The sequence below is a fragment of the Poecilia formosa genome, unplaced genomic scaffold (assembly GCF_000485575.1).
Source record: "Poecilia formosa unplaced genomic scaffold, Poecilia_formosa-5.1.2 Scaffold27, whole genome shotgun sequence".
NCBI classification, from domain to species: domain Eukaryota; kingdom Metazoa; phylum Chordata; class Actinopteri; order Cyprinodontiformes; family Poeciliidae; genus Poecilia; species Poecilia formosa.
The window spans coordinates 2,674,363-2,692,171 of record NW_006799966.1 but is presented as its reverse complement, the minus strand read 5'-3'; the positions used below and the strand labels follow the sequence as shown (position 1 = coordinate 2,692,171).

General features: G+C 38.2%; 1 protein-coding gene and 1 long non-coding RNA gene across 8 annotated transcripts in view; one reads left to right on the top strand and one right to left on the bottom strand.

The window, feature by feature from the left end:
• The window catches only part of st18 (ST18 C2H2C-type zinc finger transcription factor), a 48,369-nt gene that overhangs the window by 19,905 nt on the left and 10,655 nt on the right, over nt 1-17,809 (bottom strand). For 4 of the 7 annotated variants that reach the window (XM_016669738.1, XM_016669740.1, XM_016669737.1 and 1 more), the window contains exons 3-5: nt 3,577-3,692; nt 935-986; nt 82-112 (exon numbers count right to left, since the gene is read on the bottom strand). In XM_016669738.1, coding sequence (XP_016525224.1) covers nt 82-112; nt 935-986; nt 3,577-3,692 — 199 coding nt within the window. Of the gene's footprint in view, nt 1-81; nt 113-934; nt 987-3,576; nt 3,693-11,401; nt 11,561-15,321; nt 15,543-17,809 lie in introns of those variants that run through there. The other 3 variants (XM_016669741.1, XM_016669742.1, XM_007548669.2) reach the window with 3 other exon arrangements.
• On the top strand, nt 3,700-9,294 carry LOC107835866 (uncharacterized). The gene is made up of 2 exons (XR_001661692.1): nt 3,700-4,757; nt 4,788-9,294. It is a non-coding gene; the product is annotated as an uncharacterized LOC107835866 (long non-coding RNA).

Here is a 17,809-nt window from a genome sequence, read left to right as displayed (position 1 = left end):
TATATGCTGAAAGGTAAAAAACATTCTTATGATCTGTGTAAAGATATGAATAAAAAAATGTTTTTATTGTAAAAACCTTACCTGTGGCTTTCAGTGACCCAATCCACCCGGCCTGTGAAGCAAAGAGCAAGAAGTATTAGAGGTAAAGTCGTGTTTATGTTTCCACCACAATGGCGTAGCATCTGTCTACATATTTTTTTCATGAAAGCTCCATGGCCACTCACAACTTTTGGACTCTTGCTAATGAAATTTTACGATGTCCAGTAAATATTTGTTCTGCAGATAATGTCTTAGGGATGATATGACGCTGGCCTTTTCACCATAGATTTTACAACGCCACTGTATCAGCATAATCAGCAGACAGGTGTAGGAGTGGACTCCTCATTGATCTGAAACCCCCCCCCCATCTCATTCAGCCTGCTCACTCTCTGGAAACGTGAAAGTACCTCATCCTTTGACAGCATTGACAACATGATCTAAAAGGCTAAACCTATTTCCCCCAAAGGGGCCCGGTATAAATCTCATTCACAAGTTGCTCCGCCACTCCCATGAAGCTCAACCAACAATAACACTTTTCATGAGTTTTTTTTTTTTTTTTTTTTTTTCAGGAAGGCTTTGCAAGCTTTGTACACTTCCATGATGACATATCCAGTTTAGAGGTTTTCAATAACACAATACACACACACACGCACACACCCATACACACTCCTTCACTAATTTGAAGCCCATGTTTGAATTTAATGAAGTTATTCCCCTCTGAATAATGAAATGGCGGTGCAGTGCTCTTCAGACTGCGAAGGTAATAGATAAAACTGACAGTTATAAAGTTGGGTTGTTGAACTAATACCCCTAACCTGTGATCATAAGTGGTGTGTGTGTGTGTGTTTCAATAGGTGTGGTCTAGTGAGTCCTTAAACCTAAGGGCTGAACTCACCTGTGCTACTGTTGCATGTTTTGAAGGTTTGCTCCTCCCCTTCAGTATCCATCTGTAAGAAAATCATCAAATATGCTGATGATATTCCAAATTATTTCTTCATTTGCTAATTCTGGTGTCAAATTAAATATAACAAAATGTCCCACAATTTACTCACACAAAAATAGGAATAAATGCAGGAATAAATACAGAATAAAATAAGTAAAATGCAATGAGAGGATAACATTATCAGTAAAGCAGCACTTTTAAAACTATCAAGGTCCTCATAATTAACTCAAGTCAAAAGGCAATGATAAAAGAATTTTAATCTGATGTTTAAATGAATATATGGTCTGAACAGTATGGACGTGTATAAAAAAAGCAATTGCATTATTAATAAATGAAACCTCAGTCACCTCTATAGTTTAGTTTGAAACTCAGGGCATCCATGAGAAACTTGTTGATTGGCCCAAGTGCTTTTCAAAGTGTATGAATTATCCCATAAATAAGACGAGGTCATATCATTTAAAAATTAATTCCATACAGAAATGTTAAAATCGGCACAGAAACTGAAGCCAATTCTAAGCTTTTAGGACCAAAGTCATGTTGTAATGCTTTTTTGGCTTCAAGTTAAAAGGCAAACATTTCTTAAATAAGATTAGAAAACATTTTTTTTTCTTTTTTAGGGTTTTAGCTGATAAACTGGGAGTCTTAAGGCCCACTTAGCCATATTTGTGCGCAGTACCACAAACAACTTCTAAAACACTGGTAACATGTAAACAAACCAAGCAGCATTTGGGGAAAAAAAAAGTTCTGCAAGAGTGAGAAAATCATAATGACACAAAATAATGACATTTAAGTACAGACAGGACCTCATAGTGTGTGTTTAGACAAAAATAGTTGCTAAAAACCATCTACTCTCACTGACTGTTGCTTGTGGATCCCAAATAAAACCTATTAAACATAATTATTCCGGGATGGTGGCGGTGTATAGTGGTCACAGGCCAGTGAAATCTGTGAGTCATAGGATATGCTGTTACTTTTCTCTGGTAATGGGAAACATGACTCCTCTCTCTCGTTTGCTGTTGTGATTGAAGGCACTGACCTGTCATACATTTATAATAGGGGAGCAGGTGTGGCAGTGATGGACCTTAATTTCCTTTAATAAACCTTTTATGTGCCACACTCTTAATGCCACGCCGGGCCCTCAGAGGTCCTGCTCATAATAGGTTCATTACTTTTGATTACTACAGCCTATTGAGACAAACAACTCCAAAACACTATAGATTACGTTCTGTAAAAAATGAGTGTAGCTCATTAGGTTATAACACTTTCCCAAACAGACACACTTCGATATTTTTGTATAAATGTTTTGGGTCCAAACACAAAATATTTTCTTCACATCACCCAACCTGTGATTTCAACACGGATGTAATTCGATCCGAGTCCAACTGATGTTATTAGTGTAGGTAAACATCCACAACATTGGAATATTGTGGACTTTTTTTTTTAAATCTCTTTCTTTGAATGATAGTTTACATAGACCCCTGTATTAATATACAAAAAAAACAGGTGATTATAGAACAAAGCATAACTTTAATATTTACAAATGTAAAGCTTGTTATTATTTATTTATTTATTTATTTGTTTATTTATTTATCCAGAAGTTTTTTTTCAGTTTTATTGTTTTATTTTTTTTAATCCAAGTAAATTATTTTTTTTATTTACACACTTAATAAAAGGTTCACACGACATTTTGCACATCTCTCTCTGTATGGATAATCACCCATCAGGAGAAGATAGGCTATGGTTTGATACAAAAAAAGTGAAACATGTTCCAATACTAATGGCTTATTTCATTTTTACTATGTCTGTCTTTGTTTGATATTGTACATTTTTAATAGGTTAAGCCGACTCTGCAAGAAAACCTATGGATGTCAGGATTTACTTATCTGCCTTGACTTCAAGCATGTCAGTGGAGTTGATCTTTATGATTAACTCTGCTTTTACATATTTTTTTTTGTTTAGAATTGGTATGAATAGTGAAATTAATTAAGTCTATTTCCAATGTTTTCACCTATTTTAATACACATGTTTTAAGGCTATAGCCCAAAACAAAAACAGAAATCTTCCTGCTGAAGCAGTTTTGAATCAAGCAAAAATATATATTTATATATAATTGATATAAAAAAAGAGAATCCAAAGTGTGTGATGTGTTTGTAGTCCAAAAGTAGTTGAAGTTCTTAATTTTGATACATTTAGCAATGGAAAATAAATAATTTTCTAGAATTTGGCTTGCCAATCGAGAAATTATTGATAATTTCTGATTTGTTTTATTATTATTTATCCCTAAATATTAACTTTAGTTAGCTATTTCTTTCACCATAAAACAAAATTCATCTGAGACAATAATGCAAGTACAGTCCTTCATTACGTCAAAAAAGCAAGTTCAACTACATTAAAGAGTTTATTATCTGCCAGCCTCCCACACTCTCCTGATAAGTAAAAACCTATCTCGGACTGTGATCAGTGCAGTCGAAAGAGCACTGACTCTCCTCCACTCACAGACTGAAGCCTATTCAAACAGTTACATAATCCTTGTGTCTTTTTCCATCATCTATCAAAACTACATACAAAACTTTGCTCTACGACAGACCATTCACCTTTGATTGCGGTTTTCCGGGTGCACTGAAGGATAAGATGCCAGATCCACACTGTTCACCCGGGCTGCTGTTTTCAAGTTTGTTTTCTCTCAGGAAGTGATCGTGTAATTCATTATCTGTGACAGAAAACACAAAAGAAGATACACTTTTGAGGTATTGGCTGAAACTTTTTCTTAGAGGGAAAACTGTGCGAGATCTGGAAGGATTTTATGAATTCGTCTGTGGTTTCACGGTGTGGAAGCGTTCACTTTCATATCTCCAAAGGAATAAGGAAGAGAATGCAAATTGATTGCTTGACAGAGATCAAATTGCTTGCTACTAATTAATACAAAACATCCAAGAGGGAAAACAAGGATGAACACAATGAGTACATTAAGCCTCTTCACTTCACAGATCTTATTATAGAATTATTTATTTCTGTTAGCTTTGGAGAAAGGAAAAAAAGAGAGAAAAAGCACACATCTTCTTAATTATAGCTCACAGAGCATTTCCCCAGAAAAACAAAATTGGGGTGGGGGGGAGGGAGGAGGGGGTCGCTAGGGGGGTTATTCACACAGTTAGATTTGCATATGAATTAAGACTTAGCCTACTACTATTCTGGCTGGTTCGTCATCTGCTGAATCATATTTAAACCCCCAAAACACACACACACACACACACACGCACACAGGCACACAGTCACACAGTCACGCCCCAACATAAGTAATGTTTCTCAGAGGCCAGATTTCTCTGGGGGGGACAAAAACTGAAGCAGCCTGATGCTGAGGGTCTACGAGACTTTCAGTGTGTTAATCTGGCTGCTAACTGTCCTTGAGCCCAGCCCATTTCCCCCCCAACCCCATCTGCCAGCATTCCCACTGCAGAGGAGGAGAATGGGTTACAATTGTGGGAGGGGGGCATATAGGGGTTGGGGTTTGTGGGGGGTGTGGAGTGGGGGAGGCAGAAAAAAGAGAGACCTTCCCAGTCCAGCAATCATGAATAACCATTGCCTTGCACCATTATCAGGGGACCCTGGATCCGAGCTGGAGATGTAAGAGAGAGCAAACGCGTGCGCTCGGCGATCTGGACATTACTCTCACATTTTGGTTGTTAGTGATGCTATTATTATTATTTTCATATTACGCTTTATTAATACTCTCCAGCTGCCGTGGATATTCATCACTGACCTTGAGTGTTTGTGTGTGTGTGTGTGTGTGTGTGTGTGTGTGTAGGTGTGTGTGTGAGTGTGTGTCCTGCCTCAGTTCCCAGCTTATCCGTCCACTTGGGATGCTCTCGTGTAATTAACACAAACATTATTGTGACGGAGTAAAAAAAAAAAAAAAACAACTCTGTGCTGATACCTCATCTTGAAAACAATAAAGCATGCCAGAGTAGCAAAGTAAGATTCTGGAGAGCACAAAATTAATTACATTATTTACATTTCCTTTAGATAAGGGGGTACAGGCGATATGATGGAGGCAAATGAGATTACACAAAATAAGATTTCAAAATGTCAGAGCTGCACTCCCAACCAACCAACTGTTATGATTAGATTACTCTTTTAATATAATTACTGTCTAAGGCCGTGTGTGTGGAAACAATGCATACATAAAAAACAGCAGCCGCGTATTAACTGATTCCCCCCCCCTCTCTCTCTCCCCGTCCCTTTTCTCTCTGAGTCTTTTTCTCTTAACCTTTCTTCAACAGTATCATTTTGAATTATAGGGAACGGATGGGTGCTCTGCACAAGGTCACTGTCTGGTGTGCACTCGCAACTCCCACCCCTCCACCCCCTCTTTTGCTCCTGTCTTGTTTTTGTTTCCTCTTCCAGAAGCGCACTGAGCGAAGGGTTAAAACTGGAATGGATTTAATTATGGAATGAATGGAATTATAATGCGCCTGCAGCAAGTTTTCCTCCTTATTTATTAAAGCAGCTGATGGGCCAGGTTTGATGAGCCACTTCTGGCATAATTGAGTCATCACACAAAGAGGGTTCCTCGCATTCAGAGTGGTTTTATCAGCAGCAAACAGACCTGATTACTGGCAATTACACTCTGATCTAGGGGAAGGAGAAAAAAGGGTAAATGTGCGGGGTAACGTTTTGTGTTTATAGTTTACCCCGGGAATAATTTTCACATTAATTTTACATGCTAAGTGTTTTCTGTTTATGTATAATAAAGAGCAAACGGCAGGAGATAGGACCTTTTACTTTCATATTTCCTTGTAATGAAGGTCTATGGGGGATATAGTTAATTGATCGCAATTCATACTTACACCATAGGTGGTTTTTTTAGTGTAAAGAAAGTGAGCTCAGTCTGTTTTAGCTCCAGCAGCAAGGTGCGCTAGCCGCAACATACCTGTTTGGATAAGGCTCACACCTCTTCCTGGGCAAGCTGGTGATTGCTTTTGCCATTTTTCATTGAGATGCAAATAGATTCATGGAAAGTAAATTAAGCCTTGGTCAGACAGTGAAATCAACTTCTGTTCAGAGAGTATTTAGATAAACAACTTTGTGTTGTGCGTGTGTGCGTGTGTGTGTGCGTGCGTGTGCATGCGCGTTTGTGTGTGTGTGTGTGTGTGTGGGGGGTGGGGTGGTTTTGTTATCTTCTTTTGTGTGAGGTGGCCATGAAGCCATCAGACATTCTCTGTCTAAATACCAGCTGGACAGTCCAATAACTGGAAAATAAATTAGGAGGGAAGATGGGTCACAAAATGTCTGTGTTTAATTTTAGGCTTTTTCCTCCTCTTGAATTTCACAACAGGTGATTGATCAGTACATGGATACTACAGGTGTGGGCTGATTACTTGTATTATTGTATACACATATTTTTTAAAAGTTGTAGATTTAAAACTGCACATTTTTCCCCATCACTGTTCCTATGGTTTATAGTGCTTTTATGCAAGAGCCAGAATCAGAGCAGAAGTGGAGGAAGTTTTCACTTATTGTATAAAGCATAGTGCAGCTTTGCCCCTCCTCAAATTGTTGCTGCACACAGCTATTCAATTGAGTGAATGGAGGCTACCAGACTTACCCCTCACTTAAAAGTAATACAAACAAAGTTTTCTGTGGCTGTTTGAGGCGTACAGGTGTGCAGCCCTGCCCCTCACCCACATGGTTCTTATACACACTGCCGATCAATTGATTTAAAGAAGACAACTACGTATATACCTCTTATAAGAATTTTTTTTTTCTCTGCACATCCTCGCCTAACTTTTCCTGCACACCACTGGCCCACAGTCTGGAAGACGGCTGCTGCACTTATGCCTCTCTTACAAGAAAGACAAATTCAGTTATGTTGTGGAGATTAAAAGTAGGGCCACCAATTGGTCTTATTAAGGTAATCTTGTTTGAAAACAACACTTGGCAGGCATTGTGTGTCTGTTAAGCAGATGACTGCCGCCTGGCTACCTGAGCAGGAAGTCTGACTAATTATCCTACTAATGTCTGCTTGTTATACTTTGGCAAATACTACTAAATTTAGAGGTTGTTTATATTTATGCTTGAGCCCATGCATAGAAATTATTTTTCACTGAATAATTATAATTGATAATATCGTTCTGTGTCCTGTGGTCTAAATATGCAAGATTGTAAAAGAATGATATTTTTACTAAAGGGTATTCCATGATAATATCATACTGGCTCATATCCAGTAAAGATTAACTGATAATTCCTTAAAACAAAACCCTGATGCCAAGTTTATTTTATTTTCCCATTTTTCAATTAGATCATACAAAAAAAAGATGCTAAGTAGTCTTGAACTTTTTGAGATTTGTTTCAGTGGTAAAAATGAAAGTAAAGATCTTTATGTGCTTGCTTCAGAGAAAAGAGAAAAAAAATAGCTTCATCTTAAAAAAAACCCTGCCAACAATTTATGAGCATTCCTCTGTGTAAAGGAGTTTAGTGGTTTCATGCAGACACAGGCAAAATCCTGAAGTCAACTGCGATTTCAGATATAACAGCCTCACAGCTATCCTGACGGCCAAGCAAAGTGTTTGTGCCTTTTGCCAAAGTGTACTTTTATAGAGAAGCGTATTGGCATCTCATCACTTCTCCAAGACAGAGACGCTTCAATAAAGGAGCACAGCTCACAGAATTCTTAACAGACAATTAGGAGGCTGGCTAGAAGCTATCGCTTCAATGATTTGTTATGATGGCAAAACTACAGGGGAAACTTGTTGTTGGACAGAGTTAGCAGGAGTCCCATGAAAGAGTCAGATGGTGACACCTTTGCCGAGGTGATTTATGAATCTTGTAATCGCGTTCCAAAGTCATCCCAAAGCCTTTCCTTCTAAATTGGGTTCATCTGGAGCCGGACCACACAGAGGCACCGAGTCCAGATTGTTTCTTCTGACATCAAAGAGCCAATTTCAGTTTTTGACCGCATTTCTGCTGCTTTTAGTCCCCTTATCTTATAAAAAGGGTCTAGATGATATGCTATTTTATTTGTGAATTTCAATCCAATTAGGGACACCAAAATATTGAAACATGTAAAATTTGTATCCTCCTCCTCTAAGCTATTCATCAATAGCGTAATAAATTGAGCGGCACGCAATTCATCCACTGGCAAGTGTCCAGCTTGTCAAACAGCTCCTGTGTTGGGCCGAATCTTTGAATTCTATCATGAGCATGCTTTTTCAAACCTGTCTAATTTGGGGACAGGTGTTTGGGTGAAAAAAAAGAACTTCCAGCTCTGGTGCGACAATGAGCAGAGTAATCCCGTTCATTGTCCCTGCCCAAGGAGCCCCTTTTCATGGAGGAGGTCGCATGAAAGCTACCAGGTGGTCTGCAATTTGGAGAAACGTAGTAACCGCTCCGGCTAATCCCCCCCTTTCCGTCACAAAAGGCAGGTCTCCAGTGCTCCGGGGGGCTCTCGGGGGGGGCAAAAGGGAAAAGTTTACAATGCTCACAGAGGGTCTGAAAGGAGTCAGGGACTCGAGTGGTGATTCCTAATCAGATTGCACTGAAGTGAACAGCTCGCATGGCAGCTGTAGTTTTCCCAGGGTTAATTACCTTTCACTGCTCTCTCTAAATGAGTCAGCTGTTCCTGTCATTAAACAACTCCACTCTATCTCTGCTCCCGTGTCCTCCTCACACATGTGCACACGTGAACACACACTAACCGACGCTATTTTAAACGCGTTCGGTATAGCGATCAAAGCCCGTTCAAAAATATCAATTATTCGAGAAATGTGAGGTCTTTGATCAATTTCCTTACCACTTAGTGGACATTGGAGAGCAATTTCAGATTGGTGTATTTTGATTTGCACCGCTGATTTTTATGCATATAGGAGGCAGTGGTCCCAGTGCACCTCCCATACACACTGATTCAGAACAATAATACCAGTCTGTCAAGGTCTCATTGTAAACGGTTCCCGTTGTACTAATGGAACACATAAAGGAGCACACATGCTCACATATGTGCACATGCAAACACTAGCATACGCACACACACCACCAACACATGCACAGTCCAGCTCGAAACATAGATGTTCTGTCATCAATTCTGAACAATCTGTCTGCTCGCCGAGCTCAGCGGCTCAGGATGTTGGGGGAGTTTTAAGTGAATTTTGCCACTGTATGGTAAAATCCCTTGGCCACCTGGATTACAAACTCTAGTCCTTTAACTCATGCCAGTATAAATCCGTGTTAACTCGGATTTACCTCTGGCATATGAATTCTCAATCTGCGTAAGCTTTGTTTGGAATGAGTCGAACATAAGTATTTTGTGCCGTTAACGATGCCCGGTGGTGAATTTTTCTTCTTTTTTTTTTCTTTTTTTTTTTCGATGAAACACACACCGGGGAGATGGTTTGGGACTAAATTAGTTATTAGAACAACTTGAGAGGACTCAAGCAGAGTTTTATTACAGTCGATATGTGACACTGGTGTGGCCCTTCACATCCAGGTGGAAGTGCGCAACACTGCACTGTGAAAGCCATGTAACCAAGGCAACCAGCATAAACTCAGAAAGGGTACACTGTGAACAAGAGTTTAAGCTACAAATAAGCATTCGGGTCACTTATGGAAGATCTTGTTTTCTTGCACTCTGAAGTTAAAGGTTAACAATAAATAGAACATTTTATTTTGAGAATAAAGTCTAAATGTTTACAAAAAAAATCAGTCAAAAGTCAAAAATGAAAGTTTCGTTTCATTAGTAAAGTCAACATGTTTGAAGTAAACAAAATGCTGACACTCCTTTGCTCTATTAAAGCATTTTAATTATTCATGATGTAGCTACTGCTGGTCTTTTTGCTCGATTTATTGACTGCAATTTTATTATCATTTCCTCTTCATCCCAGCTTTATTCACAATATTTAGTATTTAGTGAATACTTTTTTTTTTCCACATTTTCAATTTTTTTCTGTACACAATAATGACTTTTTATCTGACCATTCTACTGAATTAATCTTGCAATTGAGTCTTTTATTATGGAAATAGTTTATAAAGTTTTCCATGTCATTATAATTTCTTGAACAATTGTCTTGACCTTCTATTTAGTAATTGTTGTCATTTACATTTTTGGTTGAAAATTATTTTTGATTTTTTTTTTCATTTAAACTCGTTTCTTTTTATTTGGACTTTTCTTGGAAGTGCTTTGACTCTTTTTCTTGTAATTTTGACATGTCTTAAAGAAATCAGTTTGACTTCTTGAAAAATTATTTTGACATTTTTCTTGTCATTCCAACATTTCTTCAAAAAATATTTAGACTTTTTTATTATAATCTGTGTGTTTTGATCAATTTCTTAACTCAAAACAGACCATCAACAAAGAAACCCTTGCTATTGTTTGCTATTCATCAACCGACCTTTGTACTCTGTCTTTGTAAACTGGCCCTAACATTTATATTTACTTTTTAAAACATCAATCCGGGTCTGCAACCACAGCCATGATAAAATAAAACGTGGCAAAAGCAGCCTGGAGGATCTAAATTAAGTATTATCCAATATCTAACACTCACACACACACACCCACGCAGACACAGACACACACTTCTGAGTTAAGCCAGACTATTTTGTACTTAAAAGGTTAGCAGGGCTGTTTTGTGAGTTTGATCTGTGCTTGCCAAATCAGCAGATGGTCCATGAATATGATTATATGCATCAATAAAGGGAGTAATCTTTGACAAAATGTAAATTTGACTTAAGTCCAGGCTTTAATATACACCATGGACTTTAACCCACTTTCGAGCTTGACACAAGAGCACGATATGCCAAGGCACTTGAATTTTGTACACTGATGTTCTAGTCTAGTGCTACTATTCTGGGGATTTGAAAAACAGAGCCAGGCAGTAGGTAAAAAAGATCCACACAGTCTAATTTGCCTGTGTATGGGGAATAGGCATCTTATATTGCTAAGTGTGCAACTGAGCAGTTCGGTAATTGATTCAAACTGAGCTCGAGTGCTTTACAAAACAATCTTTTGAGCAGCTCTCCTCTTTTCCGTTAAACACTTTGCTTTTAGGGTAAACCTTTTTTTAAAAAAAAGACTAAACTAAAACATCTTAGAGTTTTAGCATCAACCAGTATTATTTACTGATCAGAAAGCAAGTCTTGTAGACAAGAAAATAAAGTTGACAGCTTACTGAAAGTTTAAGCAGCAATTCAGAAGTTCAAAATGACAAACTAAAATGTACTAGTCTTACCCTGAGTCCCTATTTAAGAAATAAAATAAAATGAGTAAAGCATCCCCTGTTATTGACCCGGTCATCAATCCACTTATCTGAGCCTGAGGCTTACACAGCACAGCGCATCCTTACGCAGACAAACAGAATCACTTGTCTCCCCGACGTCTGAACGCTCTCGTGTTAACATGTCCGACAGGGCAGAATCACAAGCTTGACTTACCAAGCCCCTTTTAGCCTTTGTTTTTCATCTCTCGGGGACATCAGGGAGGAGACGGAGCAGAAGGATATCGAGGTGGGGTTACGGGGTAGTCCACGGTGTCGCTGCTGCGAGAGCGCGTTTGGTTGTCGCGTGTACGTGTGTGTGTGTGTGTGTGCGTGTTCGTGTGTGTGTGTGCAGAGACCCCGTGATATTCCCCCAAAATGCTTCTTTTTTTTTTCCTTTTTTTTTTTCAGGGTAGCCTTTGTGTCGTTTACTTAACAACCAATCTCATTAGCTGCTGGGCTACAGTGGGCTGAATTATTTTCTGTGTAAATACAGCACTTGGTGATCCTCAAGGTAAAACCTCTAAAGGTTCTTTTTTATGACATAAATCACAGATTCACATCAGAATTAAGAGCAAGACTCGTTTCTGGAAAAAAAAAATAGAGAGAACTAAATGCAACAGTTATTATCACTGCCTTTAGGTGAGAAATTTCACAATTAAAATTCATAAGTGAAAGTATATCACTTTAATAAAATAATTTATATCTTCATGCAGTCTTAATTGATAATGCCTAAAATGAAATAGAGAGAATTGGGGGATGTTAAATTCAGGTCCCAGGATTTGGAAGTAAATGATGTGGAAAAAAAAGTACAAATAGTTTGTGCAAATACTTATTTATTCATTTTTTTATATGTTTATTTTTAGCTGTGCCTGTTGGTGCAGAACGCCTAGAAAATGTAGCCATTGTAAGTACTTGAAGTCATGACAGCTGTCTATAAGCATAAGGGACATGTCTATTGGCCAACTTGACCCTTGTTAGAAAACAAAACAAATACAAAAAGAGAATACTGCAGCCTGGGACTGCCGAGCCGGGTCACTGGAGATTTTCCAGACAAACGCCGCACAGAGGAGGGGAGGGGAGGAAGAATAAAAAGGACAGGCTCAGAATCTCATTTTAACAGACCGCACACAATCTGGGCTCCCACAGAACTATCTCTGCCTGACCGCTTTCTATTTATCCCTTATCAGTGTTTACCAACCGCTAGTTTTCTTTCATTCACACTGTGAGGCAGTTCTCTTACTATCAGTCAACAGCTGACACCGTGGAACAGCCTCAAAGGCAAGAGGAAGGGATCAAAACTAAACCAAAGCTGTTTAAACAATACAACAGAGGAAATAAATTCATAAATCCTAATTCTTCCCAACCCACGAGGGTATAAGCAGATCCTTTATAGTTAGGCCAACAAACAAAACCGCAGCCAATGAGGTACATTACAATCAAGGTATATTCTGAAATATATTTAGAAAAAAAAATACAAATAAAAAAAAAAAAAATCCAATGTATTATTAATTGGAAGGATTTTACAGGCTTGCCCTGTCAAGCACATTTACGAATTAAGTGAAAGGATTTTTGTCTTTTTGTTTTATGGTGTTTTTAGGAAAATCCCATCTGATTAATCATTCTAACATTTTCACCACAAAAAGGTTTTGAAATGTATTTTATGTCTACACCACCTAAAGATTAACACAATTCTCAAAATCTTAAAGTTATAATAAAATACTTAATTTAACGCATCTTCTCTGGAAGAGACAACTTTTAAATAAATTTGGTATCAGCGTAAAACATGTAATTAAGACCTCGATATTTACCGTGTTTGTTTCTTTTTAGCTGTATTTTCTTAATGTGCAAAACATATTATTATCCAATGAATTTTATATCTAACCAGTTTTAAACAAACTCACAACTACTTTGGAGTACTGCCTAAAATGTCAGTGCTACAGTACGGTTAGACTAAAACCCAGGAACTACAAATCCCGCTATTGCTCTACAATTTTCCCCCTTTAGGATACAGAAACAGCACTATTTTTACTACAGTGCTTTTTGCAAAAGTTAAGCAATTAATTACATTTATCCGATCACCAGCTGCTCAACAGCAGATGGATAATTTCTGAAAACCTTAGTTGAATCAAATCCACATAATTCATTTTTCGGGATTAACTGGCTGAAGTTTGAGTTGGGGGCGAAAACAGGTAACACGATGTGTTTTAAATCGGTTCTTATTTGTGTGATTCAGTCAGGCTGCCCTGAAGACACGTGGGTTAACATTTCCAGAACAATAAGAAATTTTTGGCAATTACGCCTAAAACAGCTTTTTAATTTAGTCAGAGTAAAAAAAGATCTACATTTCCCATGCGGTTGCTGTGCGTTGTCCAACAATGTGGAGGACTTAGTAAGTTTCTAAATCGGTTTCCTCTTACAGCAGGTACCATGGACAGTTCCTTGACGGCAAACACCGGTTACATTAACGTGTTGTGTAGCAACTAACATCCCTGGGCTTTGAAGAGGAAGGAGTGTGGATGAGAGAGGAGTAATGTCTTTTACTTATCACTGCTGTAACACACAGACCTGCCACAGCTCTTTGCTGCTTTCATAATTAAAACAAAATGTAGAGGTGCAACTTTGAAAGCACTTTCTTTCTGTTTCATGAATGACTGGCTTAACTTTTTCCAGTAATGTCTCGGATTTTAAGGTTTAAGCCATATTTGTGAATTTAGGTGTGTGTTAGGAAACAAGCTAAAGAATAATTATATTTCCAAAGAACTGGAATATGTTGGACGGCGAAATATGCAGACCCCCCCAGAAAACTGTGCACGTGAAATGTTATTTACAACTTAGATATAGAGGTGACAATCTGCTGAAGTTTTAAAGTCATCCAGTAACATATTTACACTTTTTTCATTCTTCTCTTTTGTTTTGTTTTTTTTCAAAAGTCCTCCTTTTGCCAAGCAAGAGTCAACTTAAAGACTGCTCTTACGGGGTAGCCGAGAAGCCATTAGTGAGCTACGAGTTACTGGTAAATCATGAACTTTTCTAGCTAGCATCCAGCCTCCTGAATCAATAGTTGCTCTGGAGACTGCTGAGTGGTTTGACCCCTCACAATTTGTTTAAACCTAAGTGTTGTCCACGTCTGACACTAAAAGTTAACCTCTCGACTGAATTATCATCACTCCAGGTTGAGGATTAGCATATCTTTTCAAACTTTAACACGATTACCAGGCAAATAATTGCAGAAATTCAGTGTTGTCTCGCCCCAGCTGAATACTCTTTGGAACATGTGAGGCAAACTGATTTGAAATTTACTTTATTGTCACAATTTGGATAGTTTTCAAACTTCCAATACAAATTATTTGAAAGCCAAAACAAGAGGCAATAAAGCACTTGCCTGACTGCTCAAACATGTTATTGGAACAGAAAGTAAATGTTTAAGTGCATTAGGCTCAGTGGTCTTGTATGTACAGCTGTCACTGTCAAAGCCACAGGCAACCTGACAACGCTTTGTCTCCACACACAATGCGAACATGTGTTCTTCTAAGACAAGCTTATTCTCTGCACAAACGCGGCGGATCTAATCTGGGGAGACAGTATCTCATGCTATCTGGATGATCAAAAATAGGTCATGCCTCTCAAAAAGCAGTTTGAGCCATTTAATCTCCTCTCAAACTGTCTGAAACCTAAACAGAAGCTGCGCTTGCTTTCCAGCAAAGATTTTGAAAATGCCGGTTTGTAGCAGACATGCAGTGTTCACCATCACTGCAAGATTTCTTGAAATACCCCCTGACATGGTACAAAACAATTGCCAGCCATAATTATTTTTTTTTGTCCTTCTTCTTCTTCTTCTTTTTTCTTTTTCTTTTAATTCTCACAGCACAAGTTAAGCAGATGGGTGAAATCTAACTGTGAAAAATCTAACTGTGAATCTGAATAAGTTTCCATCACTTGTATATTTCAGCTCCCGCGTTAGTCCTGACCAGACAGCATCTACAACAGCATCAGCTAAAAGCCCTGTCATTATACGCACGCAAGACGGCGGATCAGTGATAATAAATGCTGACCAAACAGTCAGTATAATAAATAAAAAAGAACTTTGACACCAACCTATTGCTGTGATCCAAAAAGTTTGATTTTCTCCCAGTCTCTTGATAGCTGAGCTGGTGCTGCGGCTTTGAAAGGTAGTCCCCAGGAATATGACATACTGTGCCTTTGACAGCCTCGAGATAAGCACCTGCGTTCGGGTTCCTTTTTACGTCACACCTCCCCATTCACAGCCCTTCAACATGATGCACATTTGCACATCAACAGCCACCAAACCCCCCTCCCCCCACCCTTCCCTCCCGTCCCTCCTCGCTCTACTCCCACATCCGCAAAAAAAAAAAAACACACAAACAGGCACACAAGGAGGCAGATGCGCGCACTAGCCTCCACTCAGGCACGCGGACGCTTCCACATACACCACAGATTGTTTTTTTTGTTTGTTTTTTTTTTCTTATGTTAGCTCACGGAGGATGAAACTTACACCCAGGGTCACACACAGAGGTGATCTTTTTCTCTTCCTCCAACTCTGTCAGATTTCTTTATATACATCAGTTTTTATTGTGTGCTTAAAAAGAATAAACTTTCACTTGCTTTGTGGTAAGACCAGGGCATATGCCCTCCCATGCTCCTCATACATCACTCATCATGCAAATGAGAGGGAATGTCACTCCTCAGCAGCAGATGGCCAGGGACGATAACAATGGCTCAACAGACCAGTTTCAGTGTCTATGACTTTATCGCTACGACAACAACAAAAATAGATGACATGAAAAGTTGATTTCAGAGTTAAGTCAGATTATCCTCCTTTTTAACGTTGGTAACTTTCTCACTCTCTGTCAGCTAAACACAGAGATTTAGATTTTTTTTAAGTATTCCGTTTTTATAAAGGGATTTTTGGTGACTTCAGTAAACCTCCTGGGATTTTACCTGCTGGGTGAGAATTTAGCAGGGTCTGGGTCAATTCACCCCTTCGCCAACTGATCTCCCCATTTTGCAGCCATTCACTGCCATTTTGATCCTTCGTATTTCCATTAGCGCTGTAGATTGGCAAACAAACCCTTTCGTACCCATGTATTTTACCCAATGCTGTTATTTTTTTATTGTAGTTTGGTATTTTCGTAAACCAGAGCCAAAAGACAGCAAAATGATTAAAACTCACATGTAGCTTAATTCAACTGGATGCTGTTGCTTATGGACTTTACATTGAACTCTGTTCTGCTTTATTTCAGTTCTGATTCCTCTTTGAGTCTTTTGACTCATAGACAATGTGACAGACTATTGTGCCTGGTGAAACTATAACAATTCTAATGCTATGTTCACACTGCTGGCAAAACTGGACCAGATCTGACTTTTTCACCTACATGTGAACCGTGTCTAATTTTTTTAAACAGTGTGAACAGCAGAAATCTGATTTTTAAAATCAGATCCTAGTCACATTTATAGAAGGTCCTGTATGTCATTAAAGAGTCACATTTCAGTTTAGTTTTATGTTATTGTGTGTAAAGAGGAGGGAAACGGCTAACTCAGACGTAAACTTTGAATGAAACAGGCATAGCAAATGTTGTGACTGTTTCTCTGCTTCATAATTGCTTGCTAACGTCTTTGTTTAGATATTAAGGTTTCAGTTGAGTAACTTTATTTACACAGAACAGCATTTAAATTTGACTGAAAACCGTCTCGTCGATATGCTACAACTTGCTACAAAGTGAGTCTTCTTTAAAATAAAAGTAATTACAAACATGACAGCAGACATCACTGAAGGAGCTAGCCACAGTTCTTTGGCTCAAATATCACAGTTATTTCAAAACTGACACATGTATTGACATGTAGCATCCATATTTACTTCTGTAAGTATGTTTTTTTGATAGTAAAGTCACATTTTCTTCTACTAATGCAGAACATTTCAGGGCCATAGACTGTTCGAACTAGAATCTAATGGTGGTCACATTAAAATTACCAATGTGAACAACCATAATAAATAAAAATTGGTATTGAGTAGTGTGAGCAGAAAGACACTGTTGACAGATTCTTTTGGAGTCATATAACATTTCTCATAGTAGATGAACATTAATACATAGAAAAAATAACTTTTAATAGTTAGCTGTAAAGGTGATAGCAAAGCATCAAAACAGGAAAGCTACAAAATATCAAGGGAAATAATAACCACCACACTTTTAGGGCTTTAGGGCCTGAGAGCTCTTGAGGTAAAAAAAAAAAAAAAAAAAAGCCTTCTATATGGATGTTTTGTAAACATGTTGATTTCAAACGAATGGAAGCTGTAGCCATTAAGAGCTTTAGTTAAAAATTTGTCATGTAAAGAATGCAACTATTTAAAAATGTCTGACATTGTAGCACCACCTCTAACATCATCCTCGAACCCGAGCAGATCAGACATAACAAGAGGAAGCATAAGCTCACAGTCTTGTCAATTGTTTTTAGTGTATTTCAGTGACGATGGCATATCACCACATGTAGGCCTGGTATAGTGATCATAATATTTAGGTAAAAAAAGAAAGTGTATTAAAAAAAAAAAATCACAACATTGGGCTTC